We start from the raw sequence: 26,320 nt of genomic DNA, 5'->3' as shown, positions 1-26,320 counted from the left end.
TTTATTAAATACTGCCTTAGAGTAAATAATCTTTCTTAACTGGTCATATTTTAGATTTGGGCTTTATCTCCCATAAACCTCAGAATGCAGAGAAAATGAAACGTTCCAGGGGCTGGTACTTCCCACCAAGAGCATAGAGTGTATCAGTACTTCTTTTCATGAGCTTCAAATAACTTGCTTCGTCCCCATGGGATCTGAAAGGTTCGTTCTGTCTTTCCAATCCTGCCTTCCAATATAATGTAGCAAAAACTGGGATTTAGGAATAAAAACGTTTTGGACGTGAATCCTGTTTGTTAAACAACACTGAGGAATGTAGGTCTAGAACTGTTGGGTGTTTCTGGTTTGAAGGAAGTTTCTTTAGTTCATTTAACATTGCCATGAATGTCAGTGCATGCAGTCGCCAAATCACAGTTAGCTTAGAATCTACAACCTCAGTTCTCCGTAACAGGAGCACGGAGAGCTAGAAGGTTTAAAATAGATGTCATATGATACCGATTATAACTCAGTGAAATTTTGCAGTCCCAAGAACCTATACAGAGTGTGAGCCAAAATGGAGGACGGTCCTGTTTCCTTTGGCTTTAAAAACATTTTTATTACAATGTTTGCTACTTTTTTTTTCTTCAAGCTTTTAATTAAAGTGTTCTTGGCGCTCCTAACCCATTTCTATATCGTCAAAGGAAATAGAAAAGAAGCGGCTAGGATAGCAGAAGAGATCTATGGTGAAATTTCAGGTAAAAATACATGAATTTGTTCCCAGTACTTTAAAAGAAACCTCCTAGATAATTCATAGGAATAATATTTCTAGAAGGCAGATTTTATTTAAACTTTGGCTTTGAGTGGGTAGTTTTAAAAAATTATTATTTAAAGTAGCAAATGGTGTTGACTGCACCAATTTGTGAAGGATTTTCAGCTTTCTTTTCTGCAAATTAGTTTCATTAGCAGTTATTATTTAAGAAGTGAATAGACTAGTGGCTTTCTAAGAGTATTTTGGGAAAACTCATTTCTACTAACAAAAGAATTACTTTATAGGATTATCTTCTTGAATATTTGTAATCAAATGTTAACAGTGCATTCTAACAAAACTGTTTTCCCCAGGAAATGGAATGGCCAATAAATTTGATTTAAAGCAGCAGTATATATGCTATATATATATATGTGTGTGTGTGTGTGTGTGTGTGTGTGTGTGCTCTCATTTGCAATTCGAATTGCTTAGCCACTTGTCACTGGCAGGAAAAAACCCTTCACTGAATCCATTTATGCCCAGCACCATGCAAAGCACAGCGAACAAAGGTTATTCTAATATGAAATGCCAACCTTTGGTCCAAACGTTTTAAAGTCTCCTGCTTTGTAGAATTCAGTCTCCATTTCTTTCAAGAAATGATTCACGTTAATTGTAGGGAGAGGCTACGAAAGTAAATAAATCAGATATCATGGTTACCGCTGGGGCTGCCACTGGATAGAGGAGTATTTATTCATAAACAGAGTTCCGAATTTCCCTGTGTATTTTTAGTGTTCGCAGGGGTTCCAGGGTTACCTCATTCTTTATCTAGTATCCATTTCACCTTGCACCCTGAATTCTCTTTCAAAATAGACTTACGTTATGTGATTCCAATACACCAGACAACTTTAAGGACACTAGGGAACAGCAGTCTTATCCGAAGAGATAAGACCTCCAAAGACAAAGCATCAGCATGCTTCAATTAACAGGGGAAAATGAGAAGAATCTCGAAGTTTCGGGAAGTGGCAGAAGGCTCGGAGTGTGGAAAGAGGTTTCTTTTGGGGATTATATTTGTCACACGTTTCAGGGAGGTATGTCGCTTTGACTTGGTTTAAAAAAAAACTTAAAGTAACCTTAATTTCAAGTTAAGCATAATCTGAAAAGCTGTTTTCTAATTTAATTTGTAAATCGGGGCAGGGGCTTTCTAGACGTTTCCATCACAGTTTTGATGTTCTCATAGATACATCATCCTCGTGGCTTAAATTAGTAAAGTCCGACAGTCAACATCAGCAAGAGCGTGTTCAAAACGTTTTCTCCTGGTGCTCGTGTGCATTATTTCTGCCCTTGTGGTCCTTAACGAAGTACTCTTAAAGTTTTATAAGAGTCAAAACCTGGAGCCATAATACAATTCTCATAAATAGAGCGCACTCATTTTTTAGCTCAGATATCTTGTTGAAGCCCCTAGGATAATATTCATTTAATTTACAAATGGCATGGTGTTCTATTGCAAATGGCATGGTGTTCTAAAGTCAAAAACGTGTTTTTCAATGATCACTAACAAGAAGCAGTGGGGTGAATAGTGCCTGTTAATTTCTCCATTTAATTTCCTTCCTATATACATGTGTGTGTGTGTGTGAGGATGGCTGTGTATACGTCTACACACCACTGACACACCCACACACGTATATGATAGAGAGTATATCCAGATTTGGTAAATAAGGCTTTCTGTAATAATGTAGGCAATAATACGCCAGAAACAGTGGTTTTTACATGATTCCAACAGCGCTTTTTCTTTTGACACTGTTAACAGTCAGATACTATATATATATATATATTTAAAGCTAGACATTTTAAAAACCAAGAACAAAATTTTGTCTAACTGTTCAACTCAAACCAGAAATTACCTTTGCTGCTTGTTGGTCAGACAAATGTTTGTTGGGAAAATATGTGACATTTAATCAGTAAGTCAGCTAATCGACTTACTAAAATCTCAGAACTTTCTTGAGTCCAGTAGCGTATTCTGTTCCTGTAAACTATCGTCAGTGTTGTCAAAAACAAGGGGAGGTAGTAAAAAACTCAGCCAGGGCAGAGTTTAGCCTGTCATAGGTCCTGGCACTTTTCTTTTAGAAGCTGCACCTAGCATCACATCCCTCATTAAATATCTTCTTTTTTTTTGGCTGTAAAATTTTTTGGAAAGTTTTTTTTCATATTCTGGAGTACATCATTCGATACTTTCTTTGTGGTTTAAACTATTACTTTTGTAAATAACTCATCAGAATTGAGTTCAGCTATGTTTGGTTGGCTGTACTTAGTTTCTTCTGGCTTCTTTGTGTAATTTGTCAATAATATATATATTTTTAAGTTTGAAACATTGTCATTGGCCCTTGATATTCTTATATCTAGAGCGCCAGATGCATCACTGGCCCCCGCCTTCAGGCCATAGATATTTCTGCAGGCACTGTCTCTCCCGAGAGACGTGGGGTATGATTTTTCAACCTTTGCTAATTTGGCCAGAACTGAAGCTATATTCAGTACAGTGACTTGGTCATCAAACTTGATAAAAATAAAGTGTAGATGCAGGTTGATAATCTCTTATTGACAACCCTTGGGCCAGACATGTTTTAGGATTCAGGAGTCTGGGGGATACTAGAATGATTACGCAGCGTGTATACTGTATATTACGCGGCACTCCCAGCAGGACCTGGAGCTTCCTCCCGTAATCAAACGTTTTGATATTTCTATAGTGAAAAATATCAATATTCACACTAAGTGAAAATACAAATTAAAAATAATAGTTTGCTAAACCTGAGTCCTGACCATGTTTTGCTGCCAACGGAGCTTGTTTCCAACTTGGTTTTCAGAACTGGGGGAAATTTACAATTGCAGGTAAGAGATTGTGGAGTTATTGTACCCTTTAAAAAAATGAGTTCTATTCTAAGTGTTTTGCCTAAAATCAGTTGTCCTTGTTTTTCTAAATTCAAAGGACTGACCTTGATTTGATGGCCACGCCTCTGCCTGACTCACCATCTTGACTCCTTTTCTCTATCCTTCCCATGTCAACAGTTTTTTTCCCGCCTTTGGTCCACTCCTGCCCGGTCCTCCACCTCGCCTTGTTCAGTGTTGGTGCTTGTCTCCTCAAGCCTTGGTCCACCCATCCTCTGAGTGGTTATATATCACAGGTGCCTGCTGGCTTTCCCAAGTTGGGACACACAGCACTCAGCAGGGGCTCTGCCACCCGACCTGTCATCTTCAGCTCAGCTCTCCTGCTCCTAATGGGTTCAAAGGAAGCTTCTTTCTAACACATTACAAAGAGATGTTCATTGACTGTAGTTCATCTCCTGGCCAGAGCTGAGTGTTGTAGAGGGTACGCGTTTTAACACAATTGTATTATAATACTTTTGATACCTTGGGAAATTTCTTGTAATGTGTTTTTTTCCCAGTTACCTTTATTTTACTTAAGATATCATTAATTCTGTTAGGCTCTTGCCTATATTTTGGTTCAAATTTGAATTTTCTATTTTTTTTGATAAGTGCTACAGGAGAAGATATTCCTTCATATGATTTTGGAACTTGAATAAAGAGAATAAAGATTGTTTCATGGGCGCTGGAGATAATAACCAGTCAGGCAGTTAAAAAAAAAAAAAACCAGTCGTCTCAAATACTTGTTGGAATTAGGAAGGGTAAAAATTGCAAAAAAAAAAATTGAAAATAATAATTGATTTTTATCTTGAATTCTTGGAGCTCGGACAACCATATTCCATCTGAACCCATTTTGTTACTGAAATCTATGGTTTTAGACATTGTCATGAAATTGTTATTCAGAGAGCCTGAGAACTAGAGATATAAATCACATTCTGAGAAAAAGTCAAAGGGGGGAATGAAAATGTACTTGAACATTTTCCATACACCTCATCAGGAACAAGTAAACATATTTGTACAGTAAACAATCTTCAAAATGTGCCTGCAGCCCTGTGACACAGGCAGCGTGCCAAATAACTCAAAATAGACTGCCTTAGAAGTGAAGGATTGATTGCTACTTCAGCATTCATTTATTTGGAGATCTTAGATACGTATTTCCTGAAAGGAATGGAAAAACTCCCTAGCCGCCAAATAACTTTTATCCTCAATTTCTCGCAATTAGCTCCAATTTGCAAAACAAGAATGATAAGAGCAAGAGGCTGTGTGTTGGGAATCAGAATAGAAAAACAGAAGAGCCCACCGTGGCAGAGTTTCTGGAAAAGCGTTTTGTGTGAAAACCCTTCAAGGTCCTTTGAAGCAAGTGCTGGAAAACAGAGTGACCGGAAAGGTGACTTCCAGGAGAGTGGCTTTGTTTCCAGTTGGGAAACCGAAATGACTTCCACATTTAAGGCGATCCAATTGATTTATTTCATGTTATTTACAGAGATAAGGGGGATGTAGGAAGGCACCCCCCCACAAGTCAATCTACCAGGAGGATGGGCAGGATAGAAAAACCAGTAGTTCTTAAAACCAGAACGGGGTGCGTTCTCAAACTGACTCCTCAAATAGGGAGAAAGAGAACTGGAAAGCAGTGGCGAGGAGACAGAAGCCCAGGACCACCCACCTTTCCCTCTTCCTCCCTGGATCAGAAGATGGCCTGCACGCTTGCCTCGGCCTCGGAAGCCTGGGGTGGGAGTTGGGGGCATCAGAGGATGCTGCATTGATGGGCGACACTAGGAGAGGTGGCCAAGTGCCAGTGCGTAGGAAAGGCACTGGGTGTGAGACATGCAGTTGAGGCCGAGTGCACAGGACTGGTCTCCTCTTCCAGGCCGCTAGGGAGACATCTCCCCATCCCTCTCGCTTCTCCCCACTCCCACGGCACCAGAGAGGCTGTTGGCACCTCAAGAAGGAAGTGAGAACATGCTGCCCTTCCTCGGGCGGAGAGGGGACCATCCCCTGCCCTGAGAGTGGGCAGAGGAGCGGAGATGACAGTTTTAAAGCGGACTGACCAGTAGACTGGTGGTCTTGAAATCTCTTTCTTGAAGTATGCCATAAATACAGATAAGTGCACAAACCCCAGAGCGGACAGCTGGGTGAGTTTTCACCATGGGGTGCCAGCTCCCAAGAGCAAGAAACTGCCCGTTATCAGCATGACCCTCACCCCACCCACCTCCAGTCAGTCCCTGCCCCTTCTCATGGTACTTTTGACTCCTAACGCCCGAAGTGAGTCTGGCCCTTTTGTACTTTATGGAGATGGAGTCATGTGGCACATCCTCTTCTGTGTAGGGCCGCCTTCATCAGCGTGATGTTTGAGAGATCTGTCCAGGCCGTGTGTACGGATGGCGTGGGTCTTAGGGGGCTGAGGGGTAACAGAAAGTTACTAGAAACAGGAGGAAATCGTGGTTAAGGTGCCTGCTTCCCAGCAGGAAAGGGGACACCGCGGCCCGCTTGGAGGCAAGTTTTAGAAATAATAAAGCCATTTCATGTTGCTGTTCTAAGTTAATAATAGCAAAAGTTGCCATTTAAATCCTGGTTTGAAGCAAATACTTAGAGTACCTTCAGGTGACTCGGTTGACTGGCTATTGTTAAAACAAAAGAATAACAAAGCCACAGCTGTGGGTTTGCTTCTTCGGTTGGTCAGGGCGCTGAGTTGCCATCCATGGGGGAAGACCGTCCTTCCAAACTCAGTGCTTGTTATCCCTCTCCAAGCCTGGTGAGGCGAGAGGGCGACGCGTCTGACGCACACTTCATATTGAATGGGATGGAGATGTAGTCGAAGAAAACCAAGGCTGACCACTGAGGATTCTATGCGTACGTTATCTCATTATTCCTAGCTTATGCAAATGATCAATGTCCAAAGAGGTTGAAAAATCCTCCACTCATCAGCTTTTAACTGACTCAGGAACAAGTGGACATACAAACGCAATATATTTTCAGGTTAAAATTGTTGTCTGTTTTTCTTACTAGAAAAAGCATTCTACCTATCAGAAGCATGCAATTCGCCAGTGATTAGATAGATAGATTGATTGATAGATTAATAGATGGATAGATATAGGTAGATATAGATAGATAGATATACACTTTTTATTTTGGAACTAAAGTGGTACAAAGAATTCCCACTTCTCTTTGCCCAGACTCCATTCATGTTTATCCAACTGTCCAGTTAACATCCTTGATAGCAAAAGGATCCAATCCGGGCGCATGTTGCCTTTAGATGTTGTGTCTCGTCCGCCTCCTTCAACCTGGTTACAGGCCAATTAGTTTTGAGAACAGCCCTCAGTTTGAGTTGGCTTGAGATGTCCTCACGATGAGATTCAGGCTATGCGTTTTGAGCAGGAATATTCCAAGCAACGCTGTGTTCTTTTCACTGCGTTCCCTCCAGTAGTGTGTGATGTGGCTCATTGTGTTCCAACAGATGGCACACTGTGCCAATTGGTTCCATCGCTTCTGCGGTTCATTTTGATCCCCGGGGTAAGGTGGTGCCTACCATTTTGTTCCACTGTACAATTACCCCTGTTCCCTTGATAACTATGTAATTATTTTGTGGGGAGATAATTTGAGGCCGATTCTATTATTTCTCCTATGTGTCTAAAGTTGGTGTTCTACTAGGAGGAAGAGCTTTCTCTTCTCCCTGTTTATATACTCATTTGTATCAGTGAGGCCTTATAGATTCCTGTTTTATTTGCTAGGGTATAATCATGATTTATTTTCATGATCAAATCGTCCCGTACTTGGCCAGTGGAAGCCCCTTCAAGGCAGCTTCTGTACTTTTTGACATTTCCCATCGTTCATTGAGCACTTCCTTACTTTCTGGCAAGATGTTTGCGGCCCATCTTACATTTTTCCTGGCATTTCAGCCTTGGAATCAGCCATTTCTCCAAGCAGCCCTGGTTTAGGTTTTCTCAGTATACAGTGCTATTCGATCTATCTAGATATATCTATATATCTGTCTATAGGTAGAGATATATAGATATATCTGTAGAGAGAGAACCAGATGGGCCACCAGATCCCGCCTTCAGCCCATAGATACTTCTGTAGGCACCATCTTTCCATATACACACATATATTGAAAACCACATTTTCATACCAATTGCTCGAATTGTTCCAATTTCAATCCAACCCTGTAGAGTTCATTCTAGCTTTCTCCCTTTTCAAAACCCAGAGGGTTAGAGAAGACAAAAATTGAGTTTCAATGTAAGAAGAGGTTTTATGGAAATGTTTAGAGCCCTGGTTCTCATCCATTGGAAAATTTCAGTCTCTCCTTGAGGACACACTACTTCAAGTTCACATAATTCCATATTTGTTGGGATTGTTTTTGTCAAGGTCGTAGGTATGGGAAAGCCTGAATTCTTAGCACCATCCGGATCACCTAGAAGAAGGTGACAAGATGGGCCTTTTGTGTTAAACCCAAACTGTATGACGTGCTCGTCAGTGTATGAAGAGCACAGTTACAATTTGAAGAATGCCCCAATTTTGCAAACCAGTGTAGGTTTTCTTCCAAAACAAATGATTGCCCTTCAGCATGTTTAATAGAAGCTTACTTCTCAAATGCACACTTAAGCTTGTTAGTCTTGTTTCCTGACAAGCAATTACAAGAAAAATACATTTGTAAGGCAGTTCTAAGGCTGTTCCTTAGAGCGCTACCCTACCATGTGTGCTTATTAATCATAACTTTTCTTGAGCACCTAACATCATGGATATACTTTATTGGCCTACTTAGAGACCAAAGAACCTGCTAAATACTAGATTGCTATTCCCCCACTTTACGGATCAGGAAATTGAGGTTCAGATGATTTCAGTAACTTGCCCATTTTGGCAGAGATAGTGGTTGAGGCAGGACTGGCCCCGTGCTTCGCCATCACATTCAAACTGCCCACCAAAAACTCTTGGAGGATTATGTCATCTGAAAAACAACATTCTGCATTATGATAACAGATCGGCTTCATTACCAAAATCAAAGAATTATCTAGGGGATTTCGAACAAAACCATTTTCCCTGACCCCTTAGGGTCTCCTTCCTGGCATATGGATGTCTTAGGGTAGGGGTGAAAGGGGAGAGGCAGGGGAAAGAAGAAAGTGGGGAAGTTCATGGACCAGCTTTGCCCTTCATTTTGCCTATTCAGAGTTATCGGATTCAATCACTGGGCAGTATTTATTTGAACGAAATGTATTCCTTATGAAAACTGCCGCCCAAAGCCAGAGAGATGATCTGTGCTCCCTCTCCACGCCCATGGACTGTATCCTCAGTGGCTGGTCACCCTGAGAGTGGCTGACAGGAGAACCTGATGCGTGGTGCCAGCTCCCCTCCCCTTCCGCCAGACCTCCTCTCACAGTGGGTGGGCACATGAACAAGCAGGAGGGAGAAGACTCCTGACCTTGACTCTGAGCTTGATGTGTGTTTCAGATTGCTGGGCCGATCGGTCTCCACTTCATGAAGCGGCAGCTCAGGGACGCCTACTGGCCCTGAAAACTTTGATTGCACAGGTGAGTAAACGAAAGACTTGATCCTTGGTGCTTGTGCTATAATCAAGCATCATTCTTGATCAGCTTTGACTGCAGCAGGGGTCTTGCTGGCCCCATCTGGGTCCCAGCACAGCCATTCTACGTGGATGCATCCTCTCCCAACTCACTATTTGTTCCTCCTGCCTCTCCCTCCTTGGGGAGCTGGCTGGTTTTCTGCCCAATTCCAACCTTCCCCTTCTGGGTTTCCCTTTGCTTCATAAAAAGTTTCCATATGAGGCTGATGGGGGATGCCCTCAAACCTGTGTTGCACTAACTCACCTTGCTCTCTCCCAGTGTGCCTTAGTAACAGCAGCCCTGAAGTTGCATAAGTCAGCTATTGCTCTGTAATAAATTACCTTGAAACACAGTGGCTGAAGACAACAAACACTTAGATTCTCATGGTTTCTGTAGGCCAAGGAGCAGCTTAGCTGGGTGGTTCCGGCTCCGAGTCTCTTGCAGGCTGCAAAGTATCTGCCAGGGCTGCAGTCACCCTACAGCTTAAGCGGGGGAAGGATCTGCTTCTAATCTCACTCATGAGGTTGTTGGCCATTTTCAGTGCCTTGATGCCTGGGCCTCTCCATAGGGCTGCGTCACAAGATGGTAGCTGGCTTCCTCCACAGACAGCATGAGAAAGGGCCTAAGAAGGAAGTCTCAGTACATAACCTGCCTCCAAAGTGACATCTGATTGCTTCTGCCGTATTCTATTAATTAGATGGGAGTCAGTAAATCCCGCCCATACCCAAGGGGAGGGGATTATACCAGTGAGCCAATACCAGGAGTCAGGAGCCATCTTGATCACTGGGAACCATCTTAGAGGCTGCCTACCCTGATGATCCGCTGTTTCAAAAGCAAACATTGAAATAGGTTGACAAATGGGTAAATCTTACTCCTTTGGGAAGATTTCTTCAAGTCTTAGTTATTAAAGCTAATTTATTTTTACTTATGACTGTATCCCTAGCACCATGAATAATGACTAGAGGCCTAGTAAATATTTGTGAGATGAATGAAAGTGTACACAGTCCATTTACTTTGTTTTAGAGTCTACGTGTGTACAGAGGAGGTAAGTCATTAGATCTTTTTTCCACATCCTAGCTACCACCAAACCTGGCTTCCTTATTTTAAATTTAAACAGCTGGACACACTGCTCTTTTTCTCTGTGTGTGTGTATGTGTGTGCCTTTTCTTTCTTTCTCCTTTATGAGTTGTGTTACCTCTTAAAAAAGTAGAGGCAAAAGGAAAACAGTACTGCCAGTAATAATCAAATGGGCTTTGCACTTGATTTTATCACTTGCTTATTTATTTGTAAGCACTTAAAATTTTATTTGATTTTTTTCCTTCCAGTTTTATTGAGATAAAATTGGCCTACGGCACTGTATAAGTTTAAGGTGTACAGCATAATGATTTGACTTACATACATCATGGAAGGATTATCACAATAAGCTTAGTGACCATCCATTGTCTCGTATATATATAACAGTAAAGAAATAGAAAAAAGTTTTTTCCTTGTGATTAGAACTCTCAGGATTTACTCTCTTAACTTTCATATATAACATACAGCCGTGTTAATTATATCTATCATGCTGTATCATGCTGTATTACATCCCTAATATCGTCTACTGGAAGTTTGTACCTTTTGACTCCCTCCATCCAATTCCTTCTCCCCACTGCCCGCCCCGCCCCGACCTCTGGTAACCACAAATCTGATCTCTTTTTCTATGAGTTTGCTTCTGAAGTATAACTGACCTACAACACTATGTTAGTTCCTGTTATACAACATAGTGATTCGATATTTCTATACATTTCAAAATAATCACCATGATAGGTCTAGTTACTATCTGTCACCAAAGAGATTACATAGTTATTGACTATATTCCCCACACTGTATATTTCATGCCCGCGACTCATTTGTTTTGCAACCGAAAGTTTGTACCTCTTAATCTCCCTCATCTATTTCCCTCCTCCTCCGACCTCCTCCTCCTCTGTCTTTAAGCACTTAAACTGTTATTTGATTTGATTATTTTTAATATGTGACATATTCACATAGTTTCCAAATTAAAATGATAGAAAAAGGTACACAGTGAAAAGTCTTGCGTTCAGCTCCTTCTTCTTGGCCCCCGACCTCAATACTTTTATTAGTATTTTAAATTTTTAATTTTAGAATACTTTTAAAGAAGAGTTGCAAAGACAGTACACAGAGTTCCAGCATACCCTTCACCCAACTTCCCCTCGTGTTAATATCATACATAACCGTGGTACTTTAGTCAAAAATAAGAAATTAACATTGGTACAACACCATTAACTAAACTACAGACTACTGAGACGACACCAATCTTCCCACTAGGGTCCTTTTTCTCTTCCAGGATCCAGTCCAGGATATCACATTGCTTTTAGCACTTCTTTATTTTTAACTGTATTTTATAAGCATGTTGGTTTCTATAGTGTCCTTCAACGTGTAAAGTGCATTCTTCATGGAGAATTCTTCAGCCTTTTCTTAGTACATCCCCACTTTTTTTACCCTTACACACTGGTAAAAAATGGATTATTCTACTTTATTTTCTACTCTATTTTACGTGTAGACAGTGTGGTGTGCTGTGAGCAAAACATTAAAACCAAGGGCCGGGAGCTTCTGACGATCACACTGGCTGTCACCGACAGCAGGGGAACCTCAAATCTTAATAATTTGAACTCTCTGCTCCTCCATGTTCTCACCCGCAATGACAGTGAGTCACTCTAGCTGGTCTTTTAGGCCTGTCCAGCATTACATTTGTACAATTCCAGGGGTTCTTGAGAGTTTGCATCGGATCAATGTTTTTTTTTTAGCACACTGCTGCCACCTTGTGGACTTTTTTTTTTTTGGCCACGCCGCGGGGCTTGCAGGATCTTAGTTCCCGGACCAGGGATTGAACCCCGGGCCCTCGGCAGTGAAAGCGCCAAGTCCGAACCACTGGACCGCCAGGGAATTCCTTGTGGACTATTTTTTTAAATGCTCTTATTTTTTCTTTATTTTCTTAAAATGAAATTATATATGGGAAAAGGAAAAGAAACCTCCTTGTATTAGAGATCCAATTGTAAATATACAGCACGGCTCTGGAGTAATGACGTCATATTCAGGACATAAACATGGACAGGACCAAGGAGGCACAGACAGGCCCTAAGATGCCGATGGGACTGGCAATAGTGGGCAGTCCCAGCTGCTGGCCACAGGAGGGATGCAGCCAGCACCATGGAGGTCTGGTGGGAGGGGTTGGGAACTTAGGTTGGGGTTTGGGGTCCAGGGTCTTGCACTAGGTTTTGGAGCGTTTCAGCTGGTCAGTTACGAGGCAGAGAATCAAAAGCAGAGCTCGGCTGGGTCCTGGCAGAACCTAAATCCTTTCACAGACAGAAAGTGGTGATCATGGGGGCAAGCGGTAAGGGCCAAGTTGTAGAGTCAGGGCATGAAGTTGGCCGGCAGCTAGGGTGAGCCCGGCATCTGTCAAATGGATTCCAAGGCGAGGAAAGTGGAGCACGGCACGACGGGGAGGGCAAGTGTGGTAGGACTGGGCGGAAAGGCTTGGATCTGGGGAAGAAGAGGAGCGTTAGGAGAAGCCACCGGCTCCAGACCCTGGTCCTGCGGAGAGCTCGGCAGGCAGTGGAGGTCTGGCAGTCAGCATCACGGCTACTCAGGCACAGGAACCCTAGGAGCATCATCTATTTTACTTTCTACTCTTGAGCCTGGGCGTCATCCTTCTGTGCCACATCCACTTCTAACACCCCCAACCCTGGACTCTGTCACCCGCTCCCCATACCCACTGCTGTTCACACCTATATCAGCCTGTGCCTGACTCATCGCCATGTCTTCATGACGCTCCTTTCTCCAGTGTCACATCCCTACCTCTCCGAGCAGCCCTCCATGGTGCTACCAGTGTGCTTTTCCGAAAACGTCCTATGTATTAGCTCCAGACTAACAGACTTGAAAGGCGCCTCATTCCCTATAACACACGCACCCCACCTCCACCCCCGTTCGGAAACCAAGGCCTTTCACGGTCTGGCTCTAGCTTACCGTCCCCTTTCATCTTCCCCCTCCCCCCACTTCCCCTTTTTTCCTCCGCCTCTGTCACGTGTGGGCTCTTTCTGATCCAGAGATATAGCAACTATCCACCTACGCGCCCTGCCTCGCCCTCCTCTGCGTCCCACATTTGCATATCCTGTTCCCTCCTCTGCGTCCTACATTTGCATATCCTGTTCCCTCCTCTGCGTCCCACATTTGCATATCCTGTTCCCTCCTCTGCGTCCCATATTTGCATATCCTGTTCCCCCTTAAGGGAATGCCTTTTTTTTTTTTTGCCTTCCTAGTTTGAAATTTTTTATGCTTCAAGCCGTAGCTAAATACTACCTCATTTGCAAAGTTTTCTCTTACTCCCCAAGGCAGATTCAAGGATACCCTATGTCCCCAATTAAAATGTGAACATGCTTCCAGTATGGCAGTATTCTGGCTGGGTTCCTCCCCACCGTACCCCACCCCACTTCCCGCCACCATTTCTGTCTCCCCACTAAACTCTTAGAGGAGAGAGACCCATGTCATAAGCTTTGAAGCCCCAGGTGCTGGCACATCGCCTGGCCCAGGATACTGAACGAGCTTTTGCTGAATCAATGAATCCGAGGCTCCCAGCTATGTTTGGATTCCCCTAGTCATGGCCTCTACTCGTCTCTAGGTGGTACCCGCAGGCCGCGAACACTTCACAAACACGTCCGACAACCGTGCCGTTTATTCTTATTGCTGATGCAGCCTTTAATCCACTTCTCTCCAAATCGTAGGGCGTCAGTGTGAACCTGGTAACAATTAACCGGGTCTCTTCTCTCCACGAGGCGTGCCTGGGAGGCCACGTGGCCTGCGCTAAGGCCCTATTGGAGAACGGCGCCCACGTGAGTACCATCCCCGCCCGCGGGTCTGGCTGCCCAGGTGCAACCGCTAACATCTAAAGACCCATCAACTTCCAGAACCCTTACCCTCGGTGGGGTGCGCAGGCCTGGCCCCATCGGCGCCCATATTCTTGGATGGTCGGGAAGACACTGCTGGTTACCCCTCTCTTCAGCCTCTATGTCCTTGTGCCAACGTTCAGATAAGGTAATTGACGGAATTCGTTCAGAACTGTGATACTAACTTGAAAAAAAACCAGCTTGAGCTAAAGTAATTTGAAAACTGATCTTGGAAAATTTATTTTAAAACATTTAAAAGAACACATTTAAAAAGAACAACAGGGGACTTCCCTGGCGGTCCAGTGGTTAAGACTCCGCGCTTCCACTGAAGGGGGCGCGGGTTCCATCCCTGGGCGGGGAAGATCCTGCACGCTGCGCAGCGCCGGCCAAAAAAATTTAATTAAATTTAAGAAAATATGAAAAAAAAACAAAAAGAACAGCAATCAAAAACCACTCTTAATTCAACACGCTACACCCACAACGATTTTTGTTGAGCAAAATTATCAAGCTAAATGAGCTTGTAATAAATAATACATTGGAAAAACACTACACAATGAACTTTATCTTATTTTTAAATTCTCTCCTTTTCAAGGAGTGACTGAGCTGCTGTATGTAGTACAGATATCAGCATAGAATTCTGAAATTAATACTTCTGAAAATCTCAAGGACTTTTATTTAGTCACCAGATATTGTTTTGATGTTACTTTCGTTTTTGAACTCAGTCCTTGTATTCTTTGTTTCATGAGCTGTAATGTTTTTAAGTGCCTAACGAAGATTTTTCTTTGCATTTTATATGGAAGTTGGGTTTCTATGTGTAGAACTGAATATAAAAGTCTTCCTTGGGCAAAGCGATTTTCCCGATGCCATAGCGGTCACGTATTTTCATTAGGTAGTGCTTCTTTGAGGGCAAAGTTTGGTGGTGGCCATTTCCTTTGAAGCTAGGTGACTGGAGTCACAGGTGGGAAATAGAGGAGCCTCTGGGAGGTTCTGTGGGGGACAAAGGGTACGACGTGGTCCCTTGTCTTTGGCAATCTTATGAGGGAACAGTCACTAAATATTATAGTATTTAACATTCAAATCAGAGTGAGAGAAGGAGTAAGAGAAAGTTGATCAATCAGTAGAAATTTCCTCAAAACTGGCAGTCCCGTGGGTGCCTCAAACTCAGTGCATCTGAAACTGTGCTTATCATGTTCTTCCCTCTGGGAGCGGCTCCTCTTGGATTCCCAGCCTCAGAGACCAGGTGAAACATATTCCTGGTTTCCCCAGCCCCAAGCCTGGAATCATCCCGTTTCTTCCATCTCCCCATCTAATTAATCACAACATCCTAGAAATCCTTAGAGTTTATGAATTTACACATATTTGTCCCTGTCTGTCTCTGCCATCTTAGCATCTCATCTTTAACTTTCCAATTGGATGGGGGCTATCCTGGCATTGTGGAGAAAGATCTTGTTTCTGAAACAAGAAAATTTAGCATCCTGATAATCACAGGCGTATGTCCTTAGTTGTTGAGGCAGAATGGCTTGACATCAAACCTTCGTTGTCCTACATTCAATCCTGCCAGAGCCTCCCCACCAGAATGCCTTGGTTCCAGGATGTTCTTTTCAATCTGTTGCTAATACTCAAAGATGCCTCCCAGCTGTGCCGGTTCTCACCTGCCCCTCAGATCCCTAGAAGGCACTGAGGGTGGTTAGAGACACCATGTTGATGGCTATTTTCTTTGTGTATTTCGCCTGGTCATGATCTCTTTAGGATTCCCTTTTGGCATATGCAGTTTCTGTGGATGGTAGTAGACCAGAAAGGAAATTTGTGGCTAGATGGTTTCTCCAATACTTTTTGCTCCTGACATGTTTGTTCATGATTGGGACGGGGTGTCGGCTCCGTATGAATGGAAAATGGAGATCATGGAGATAATTGTTGCAAATGTCTCTTGAATGCTTACTGGGCACCAGGCAACGTTCTAGGTGTTTACCATATAGTAACTCACCTCATCCGCCCAATAACCTCCTGAGGTCGATTCTTTTATGGTCCTCATTTTACAGATGAGGAAACCCAGGCACAGAAAGTTAGTATCCCAACCGGATCTCTGAGCACATAAAGGAGAGAGAGCTGGGATTTGAACGCAAGCTAATTGTTCCAGAGACCATGTTCTGAGCCACCATACAGGACCACTCCTCAACAACTAGGAGGCTCCTAGGAAGCTCTAGAATACCCCTGAGTACATCTTAAAAACTGCCCCATTTGGCCCCATTTGTGCTACTATTGATACTTATAGGTGAGAGTTGATAGGCTACTGGTACCTAAAAAAACCCCACAATACTGTAAGGATGTGGAGTTCCCTCGTTCATTCACCGGCATGGGAAGTTTCTCCAGGCAGATACATAGCGAATGCACACTTGGAGATGGTGAGAAAGAAATAGCAAACCCTCTGGTTCTCTCTTTGCCCATCGTTAGGTCAATGGGGTGACAGTTCACGGAGCCACGCCCCTCTTCAATGCTTGCTGCAGTGGCAGCGCTGCGTGCGTCAACGTGCTGCTGGAGTTTGGAGCCAAGGCCCAGCTCGAGGTGCACCTGGCTTCACCCATCCACGAGGCAGTGAAGAGAGGTAAACGAGGCATCACGTCGCACACAGAACATTGGTGGGCTCCCTCCAATCTGCATGAATCAGTCATAGAGTGTTTACTTTGCAAGGATCGCCCAAATCTTCTTCACCAGTAGACTAGGTGTGGCTTAGAAATCCCACAGCAGTAACTTGAATATACCTAAATCTTTAGGAAATACCACTGGGGCATGACACAGCTCTTCTTAGAACCAGGGAATGGCTGTCTGCCTCAGATGCCCTCTTTCCTGGGCTCAGTCTCCCAACAGGCCTTGCTTGAGGCTCCTTGCTGGTGTTTGGGCGGCAGCTGGTGGAGTCAGGAGTGCAGGGGTAACTTCCACGAGCTGTACTGTGTTTACGTCTCTGTCCTTACTAGAAAAGAACAGTTCATGCCCCAAAGCCCATAAAACATCAACCACGACCATAAAACAAGTGATGAAAGTGTCTGAAAGCCCAGACCGATAGTGTCTCTAATGGAGGCTTAAAGGTAACTGTCCACAACAAGCAATGTACTCTAGACGAGCTGATAGCGCTCGAGGTCATTAGTTACTGAAAAAAAGTTGCAACTGTAAAAACCGTGGCATTGGAAACCTTGAGGTGGAGTCTAGATTTCTGTGTTCTCAGTTGCTTTTGAAATGATGGAAAAGAGTAAAATTAAGGAATTTTAAAACCGTATGCATAGACTAGACATGAACAAGAAGAGCCATTGAAAGGCCAACACCATTTGTCAAGGGTCACACCCAAAGAGCAACATTTCTGTGTTACCCAGCGGTGGAGTTATTCTCTTATATTGAGATCAGAAATACAGTGGAGGGAGTTCCCTGGTGGTCTGGTGGTTTAGGATTCGGTGCTTTCACTGCTGTGGCCTGGGTTCAATCCCTGGTCAGGGAACTGAGATCCTGCAAGCTGCATAGCACAGCCAAAATAAAAAAAAATTTTTTTTAATTAAAAAAAAAAAATACCATGGAGAAGTTAGAACACTGTAGAACAGTGATCTTCGCTGGTATAATGAGAATTAAAGTCTTTATTTCAAAAGGCAATAGTGAAAGATTTGTCCCAGGTTGTTAAACATGTCACTTGGTAATTTTTTTTTTTTTGCAGTGGATTACTATAAATGATACAAACCCCCAAATCTCAATGTATCTATGGTTTTGATGTCCTATACATATTTAACAAACATTTATTAATTAATAATTGATGCTGATTATTTCCCAAACTTCAAGTAAGTCCTTTAAGTTGTAGGGAAATAGTCTACTTTGGAAATGGTATAAAAGTGTTTAAAATTTTTAAAATATTGATTTGAAGTAGAAATTAATCTATTATCTGTATTTCCATCCAAACGCTTAAAAATGGATGAACGTTGGTAATGGTTTGAATTAAGTAATTCTGCAGTGCTTGGATGGTTATATATGGAGTGTTTGGTATCTATGTACCTCCGGTATATACATGCTTATCATAAACAGATGAATTCGTGTGTCTCTACATATTTTTTTCTGTATCATAGAAACATGTGAGGGACCAATGTCCACAGAGTGGAAGGATGAATAGCAAATTCATTATTTTAGATACTATTATATTAGTGCCAATCATTTGACTTTTATATATTCATTTTTTAAAAACTTCCTGAGAACACTTAAATTTAACTCAAGCTAGGCTCAGTTTCTTCTGGAAAAAAAAAAGGGACAGGAATTATGTTTTTAAATGTTTATTAGATACACTGAATTTACCAGGCAGTTTTAGGTCCTGATTAGATATTATTTCTGGATTCTTACAGCTTTAAACCTCTAGGAACAAGCGGGGTCAGTCTGAGTCAATACTTTGACAGATTAATGCTATAATTGAGGTATAAAACTTACTTATGTGAACAATAGTAAAATAGTTGGAGTTCACGGAAGCCTTATTTGTAGATTTTAATGCATAATTATGCTTAATTCAGAATTTGTGATGAATCAAGCAGGCTTGAGATGAAGCTTATTTTGGTGTTATCTCTAAAGAAAAGGTTGGTTAAGCTAATCAGTGATGATAAGATTTTGTTTTTTTTAGGAAACATTTAAACCTTCAAAAAAGAACCAACTCTTTATAAAACTCCCATCAATACCTCAGAAGCATTTGCCCCCAAACAAATCATTCATATGCTGCAAATTAATCATGTCTGTCTCTTCACTGGGTGAACTCTCCAAGGAGAACGCTTACTTATCTAGTTCTTGTTGGCCACTAAACTTGAGAGTGCATTTAAATAGATTCTGTACTTGAGGCTTTTTATTAATTCTCACAGGAGTCTTACAAGTTGACCAAAATAAGGAGGTGCATGGCGTGACCATCCACCCAATCTTACATGCATGGGCGAGGAAGAGAAGGAGAGATTTGTAATGGAGGTGGATGGATCAGGGCTGGGCCTTGGATTTGAGCACTGGCTTTTCAGGGTAATAATAGCATGAGTCATTTATCCCCCTGGGTCTTGTAGCCTCTGCCTGTAATCCGGTGACTTATTATAGAGAGTGATTTCAGTTGTGTTCCTTGGAACCCTTAGTTTGGTTGGAGGTACCTCAAGGCTGCAGGGAAGGATTTCAGTGGGGTGGGGGGCGGTGCATGGGCATGCTCTTCTTTCTAATCTTTTTATTTTGCAGATTTCTAAGATTTCCCCCACCTCCCAAATTTTCTTCTGCTGAAAAAAAAATCTAGGTTGTTTCTAAAGCCCATTCCAAATAAGCAATCTTATAATTCTGTGAATAGTTAATATTTCCCTTACTTGAGTGAGGTTATCTTGTGTTCCACCAGGTAATAGAGAATGCATGGAGATTCTGCTGGCAAATAACGTTAACATTGACCAGGAAGTGCCTCACCTTGGAACTCCCCTGTATGTGGCTTGCACCTATCAGAGGCTAGACTGTGTGAAGAAGCTTCTAGAATTAGGTAACTTCCAGAAGTCTTTTCATGAGAAGAACCAGTTAACCTCGTTGGTTTTCCATGGCTTCAGAGGTGAAGTTCTTGTCAGGCTGGACAAAATTCTGACAGCATTTGATATCTAAATGGTTAAAACAACTTCAGAGATGAGTGTCTGTAGTTCTCAGTTCTGCTTCTTTTGATATTGGCTCCATTTACCTGGTATGGTTCTCCTTGGTGGTCTGAAGAGAGAGCAAGAGTCTCTTTCCCATAAATCCTAGGGGAAAACAACCAATTGTATTTCACTGGCTCTTTTTAAGTCACATGCCCATTTCTGAACCAATCATGGTGGCCAAGGGAGTACAATACGCAGATTGGCTTAGGCCTAGATTTCAGTCTACACTGCAGTTGTTGGGCTTCACTGGCAACACATGAGCTGGGAATCACGGGAGATGGTTCCCCAGAGGGAAATCTAGGTGTGGTTACCAGGAAGATGCTGGCTAGGAAAAACAGCAGACATTTGTCATAGAGTACTTTAGATCAACCCTGCTAAATTAGTTTTTTAATTCTCAGAGGCATATACAGAAACTAAGAGTCCAGGGAAAAGTAAAAGGTCTTGAAACTATTATTTGGTTAAAGATTTCCCCAAACTTAGCCACTGACATAAAGGTCGAGATTGTATTAAGAACCTTTAAATAAGAATTTTTGTCTCTAAGATTTTTTTTGTCTTTTTTTATCCCCTATCATTTACCACTCCCTATAGGAATTCAGAAAACTTTTTTTTCGAGCCCAGAATAATGTAGATAACCAAATAAACCTAGCTGTGTCCTTTGCCAAAAAACAAAATAACTCTATGTAAAAGGAGCTGCAAAGATTTAATTTTGTCTGTCACACAGTTCCTGTGGGAAGGCAAGTAAAGCATTTAAAATGACTAAAAATATCTTTATTCGATACTTTTCTCATCAGAGTATTTGGAAACAGTAGGCATTGCTGAGGGTCTGAGCTTCAGTCATATATTTCCAAAGATTTGTCAAATATGTCGTGGCGTTTAAGATGTCTTTATCGATGGCTAGCACATTTCAGGCTCGTAGTGTTTCTCCATTAACCTTGGGTGTTGAATTGTGGTCATCTGCTTTGTTAAGGAGCCAATGTTGACCACGGCCAGTGGCTGGACACCCCCCTCCATGCCGCCGCGAAGCAGAACAGTGTGGAAATCATCCACCTGCTGATAGACTATGGGGCTAACCTCAAGTGCAGAAACGCTCAGGGCAAAAGTGCGCTTGATCTGGCAGCTCCGAAAAGTGGCGTGGAGCAGGCGCTCCTGCTCCGGGAAGGTAAGGAAGGGCTGGGCGTCCGTTTCTCTTCCACAGGCACATTTGCCCTCTCTCCTTCCGGTCTCCCCTCTAGACTCTCTTACCCTTTCCTTTTCGTCTTTTTAATTGGGAGTGGCACGTGGGAGGGGGCAAGTCCTAGCATCTCAGAGATGGGATTTTGTCTGCTGGGCGTCTTCACTTATAGCAAAGGGACATTTACATACCACTGGTATGTTGCTTTGTATTTGCATTAACAAGAGAATAATCAGAGAACTTTGGTGAAAGGGCTGGGCTGTCTTGTCTATCCTGGCATAAGCATGTGCTTCGTAATATTTGGAGGCAATTCAGGGAAAATGAAACATACTTGAATGGAGATGGTCGGGTGGACACAGAGTGTGTGTTTCAGAAACTGGACTAAACGGTGAAGTTGTTTGCTCAGCGAGTAGGTGGGTTTGCGCTCCGCATTGCCCCACGCCCATGTCCACATGGGCTAATGCATCTCTAGATGCTAGAGGAGGGAAGGTGGCATCTACGAGACTTCATGTCCCAGATTCTAAAGAGAACCGTGCTGTGTCCCTCCAGAAAGAGGACACTATCTGAGCCTATTCTGAGCGTTTGTATGCTCGGGAGACTATTAAAGTAATAATAATTATTCAGCTTTCCATGTGTCAGACACTGAGCTAGGTCTGAAACATAGATTCATCTCACTGAATTCTCAAAACTTTAAAGCCATGAGAACTTTATAGTAACTGGTGCTATCCCAGCTGCAAGCGGGAAAAGAGGAGCATGAAGACATGGGCTTTCAGAAGGTTACACGGCTACTAAAAAGTAGGTCTAGGATGCTAACCAAGAAATAGGATTCCAACTTGCACTCTTTTTTTTTTTTAAATTATTGGAGTATACTTGATTTATAATGTCGTGTTAGTTTCAGGTATACAGCACAGTGATTCAGATATATATGTGTGTGTGTATGTATATATAAGTATTATGTGTGTGTATGTGTATATATCTATTCTTTTTCAGATTCTTTTCCCTTATAGGTTATTACAAAATATTGAGTGTAGGTCCCTGTGCTATATAGTAGGTCCTTGTAGTTTATCTGTTTTATATATAGTAGTGTGTATCTGTTAACCCCACAGTCCTAATTTATCCCTCCCTTTCTCCCCCTTTGGTAACCATAAGTTTCCAATGTGCACTCTTAATGTTTTGATGCCCCGATCCTGAATCTTCTGAAACAATTTCTAGTGAGGAAGAGTTTAATTTCACTCACCAGTTCCATTTTGTGAAAGTGCCCCCATGTCTTGTATACCTTCCAAGGGGGATGCTTGGTTCAATAGTTTTAGGAATACTCTCCAGACCAGTGCTTCTTAAGCTTCCATGTGTATATGAATCAGCTGGGGATCTCCTTAAAATGCAGATTCTGATTCAGGACCTCTGGGGTGGGGTCCCAGACACTGCACGGCCACCAGGCTCCCAGGTGAAGCTGATGCTGCCAGTCTGAGGTCACACTTTGAGTCAGATGGGTCTAGATTATTTCCAATAGTCTGTGTCATTAATGATTGTTCTTTGATTTGAACCTCTACTGGAAGAATTAGGACCTTCCTTACCAGCTCCCAGTTTGGAAATATGGGACACTTAACAACTATTAGCTGAGAATATGGTTTATAGCAGTTGTCACATTTCCTGTTTCCTTCCATCAAAGATGTTTTCAGGTCCAGGATTCATATTTCTTCTAAACAAGTTCCTCTGTCTCTGTCTTCATAAATACAGCTGCTTGCTCTAGAAGGATGAACAGCAGCTATGTCAGAGGTCACTCTGAGGAGCTTTAGTTGTGTGACAGGAGAGACACTTTGCATTCTTGCTTCCCAAGATTTTAACGAAGGGCGATGGTCTGCTCCTCCAGGTAACGTTCTGTCACATGGATGCTCCTTGGCAATAGCAATCCAAGTGTCATCCAGCTATTTATTTGCCTGTGTAGTCACCATTTCTCATGGGATGCTAGACGCTGTGACAATAGGATTTTCTTGAAAAGGAAAACTTTGTATAGTCCAGTAATCACATAGATCTACTTGCATCGATCTTTATTGATACAGTCAGGTAAGGAAATAATGGGGCATTATTACAAATGCCCCTGTGTGACAAGGATCTCAGCCAAATGCTCAGTCAGCCTATTCAACCATATTTTGGACACTGGTTAGTTTGCTTTCCTTCGGGACTCAAAGCCTTGGTTGGGCACGATGACTCCATGAGACCCCATGAGATTGAGGTTCAGGGTATAATGGGGTCTAAGTGAGTTGGATCCTTTCTCCAGATCCTCTGCTGAGCTGCGATCCTTGCGAGAATGGAGGGCCCCGCCGAGTGTGAGTGGGGACCCAGCCAGCACCGCCGCATGGGCAGCTAGAGCCAGGAGGTCCCTGTGGCCTGACTCTCGGGCCCCAGCACATCTCCTGACACCGCCTCTGTGACCGCGCGTTTTAATTCCTCCCTCAGGCCCGCCTGCTCTTTCCCAGCTGTGCCGCCTGTGTGTCCGGAAGTGCTTGGGTCGCACCTGTCATCAGACCATCCACAAACTGTATCTGCCGGAGCCCCTGGAAAAATTCCTCCTATACCAGTAATCCCAACTGTCCACGGGAAGATACTTGGAAATAAACAGGTTGTTGCCTGCTGTACCCAGGGTACCTAGTGTAGACACCCAACAGCTAGACTCCCTAGTGTAGACACCCAACAGCTAGACTCCCTAGTGTAACACCCAACGGCTAGACTCTCAAATGAGCTAAGCTAGTTAGAGCACATCCCTGATGGGCTGGCACACGTGCGGAATGAAAACCCCTGGTTAGTTTAATGTTCTCTTTAACCAAGGGGCAATCAGAAACTTTTCTGTTTTTAGCTCTTGTTGTTAAGAAACTTTAAAAAATTGTGAAGTAGGGTGAAATTAATAGGCTGTTTTTCAAGATTCATGATCTTCGATTATCTAAGGATCACCATTCTGAATAGCGTGTAGACACATATAAATCTGGGTGGATAAGATTAGGATGAATATAAGTATTCCAAGATGGGTTCCTGATTTAGTTCTTCCCTTCTTCCCCCTTTCTTTCTTTCCTTCCATGAATAAATCTCTGCTGAAATTTTGTTTTCTTGCGTTTTATTTTATATATAAAAAAGCCAAATACTATAAACCATCACAGTTAATTGAGACGTACACTTACTGAGGTCCTGGTTGATGTTGATTACACATGGAAACGATACTATTTTGAATATATTAGGTACACTTCATTATTAAAATTAATTTCACTTCTTTTTACTTTTTAAATGTGACTACAATCCAATTTTAAATTACACATGTAGCTAGCATTATATTTCTGTTAATACTGTTCTGGACCTTTTCTGATTTTCACAACTCTGGAATATCACATAAGTTAATCTTAATTAGTTAACTATTTGGGGGATAAAGATTAAATTCTTATTTCACATCATCGTCTAAAAACGAATGTTGGTTTTTGGAAAATGTTAAAACATTTTAAACGATGGTATAAAATACTGGAATAAAATGTTCGTGAATGTACATGAAAGGGAAGCTCTTTTCTAATCAAAATATCAAAGGCAGAAACTTTAAAGGAAAATACTGATAAATTAAAATACATATGATAGAATATGCAGGAATTGGAGGCTTTCTATCTTCAAAGTGTTCTCCGGAGTGCATTTTTTGGTCCACCTGCATCTTGCTGAATGTCTGAAGTCTGTGTTAAGCCCCAGGATGTCCTAGGATGTTCAGTCTGTCTAGAATCCTGCTGTTGCATCCACTTTCTGAAACGTCGGACCATGGATTTCATGACTCGTTTGTACGAACCTCCGAACTCTGGTAGGGGTGTGTGCGTGTGTGAATCACTCACCAGAATCGATCCTTCTGGATCCAGAATGGATGCAGAACAAGTCCAGATTCCATCAAGCTAGAATTAGACTCTCAGATGAATCATCTAGTTTATATGAGATTATATGGCTTGCTTTTGGGGGTTCTGAGCACTAATATAGATTATTTCATTTTTTTCACAGGATGTGGAATGTTTTATTCCCAAAGTGGTGTGATTTCTCACAATTTCAATCATATTTGAAGTGCTCTAGGGTAACTTCTCAGTTCATTCATTCAACACATTTTTACTCAGCATCTGTTATGTGCCAGACACGGTTTGAGGCTGCGAAAAAGACAAGGTCCTTGCCCTCGAAAAGCTTATGTGTTAGTGGAGGCAACAAGGAATAAGCATACACGTGTCATCATGTCAGGAAATAAGAAGAAAAATGAAGGAGATTAGGGTAAAGAGTGATGGTGAGAGCCACTATTTTAGATAAGCTGATTAGGCAAGGTCCCTGGCTGGGTGACAGAATTTTAAAAGAACTATTCATGTGTGTATCTAACGTTTATTATTTAATTTTTGCTATTAAGGTTTTAGTGACTTTTTTCAGTGTATTTTCAGTACATCATGATGGTTTTTTGTTTGTTTCTTTGCCTGATTTAATATAGCAATCCTATTACAAAAGTATTTTTTTAAATTGAAGTATAGTTGATTTACAGTGTTGTGTTCGTTTCTGGTGTACAGCAAAGTGATCCAGTGATACATACATATGTCTGTTTTCCATATTCTTTTCCATTATGGTTTATTACAAGATATTGAATATAGTTCCCTGGGCTATACAGTGGGTCCTTGTTTATTATCTATTTTATATATAGTAGTGTGTATCTGCTAATCCCAAACTCCTACTTTATCCCTCCCCCACACCCTTTCCCCGTTGGTAACCGTAAGTTTGTTTTCTGTGTCTGTGAGTCTTTTTCTGTTTCGTAAGTTCATTTGTGTCATATTTTAGATTCCACATACAAGTGATGTCATATGGTATTTGTCTTTCTCTGTCTTTCTTCACTTAGTATGATCACCTCTAGGTCCATCCATGTGGCTGCAAATGGCATTATTTCATTCTTTTTTTATGGCTGAGTAGTATTCCATTGTATATACGTACCACATCTTCTTTATCCATTCATCTGTCGATGGACATTTAGGTTGCTTCCATGTCTTGGCTATTGTAAATAGTGCTGCAGTGAACACTGGGTTGCATGTATCTTTTTTTTTTTTTTATAATTTTTATTATTTATTTATTTTATTTTGGCTGTGTTGGGTCTTCGTTTCTGCACGAGGGCCTTCTCTAATTGCGGCGAGCAGTGGCCACTCTTCATCGCGGTGCGCGTGCCTCTCACTGCCACGGCCTCTCTCGCTGCGGAGCACAGGCTCCAGATGCGCAGTCTCAGTAGTTGTGGCTCATGGGCCCAGCCGCTCCGCGGCATGTGGGACCCCCCCCAGACCAGGGCCCGAACCCACATCCCCCGCGTTGGCAGGCGGACCCTCAACCAC

At 42.3% G+C, this 26,320-nt stretch overlaps 1 protein-coding gene across 3 annotated transcripts; it reads left to right on the top strand.

The window, feature by feature from the left end:
- The first annotated feature begins 550 nt into the window (after positions 1–550).
- On the top strand, positions 551–23,539 carry ASB11 (ankyrin repeat and SOCS box containing 11). 3 transcript variants are annotated; one of them, XM_061178717.1, is made up of 7 exons: positions 551–731; positions 9,080–9,159; positions 14,022–14,078; positions 16,584–16,734; positions 19,507–19,641; positions 20,754–20,945; positions 23,415–23,539. In XM_061178717.1, exons 1-7 carry the CDS (start codon positions 551–553, stop codon positions 23,537–23,539), a joined length of 921 nt encoding a protein of 306 aa, XP_061034700.1. The 3 variants fall into 3 exon arrangements, with proteins under 3 accessions (XP_061034700.1, XP_061034699.1, XP_061034701.1); XM_061178716.1 differs by having other exon boundaries at positions 13,971–14,078; XM_061178718.1 differs by lacking the exon at positions 551–731 and adding an exon at positions 1,692–1,809 and having other exon boundaries at positions 13,971–14,078.
- Positions 23,540–26,320: the final 2,781 nt, after the last annotated feature.

Source organism: Eubalaena glacialis, chromosome X (genome assembly GCF_028564815.1).
Source record: "Eubalaena glacialis isolate mEubGla1 chromosome X, mEubGla1.1.hap2.+ XY, whole genome shotgun sequence".
Taxonomy (NCBI): Eukaryota; Metazoa; Chordata; class Mammalia; order Artiodactyla; family Balaenidae; genus Eubalaena; species Eubalaena glacialis.
The sequence above is the reverse complement of the archived record's forward strand: the minus strand, read 5'-3'. Positions and strand labels throughout refer to the sequence as shown.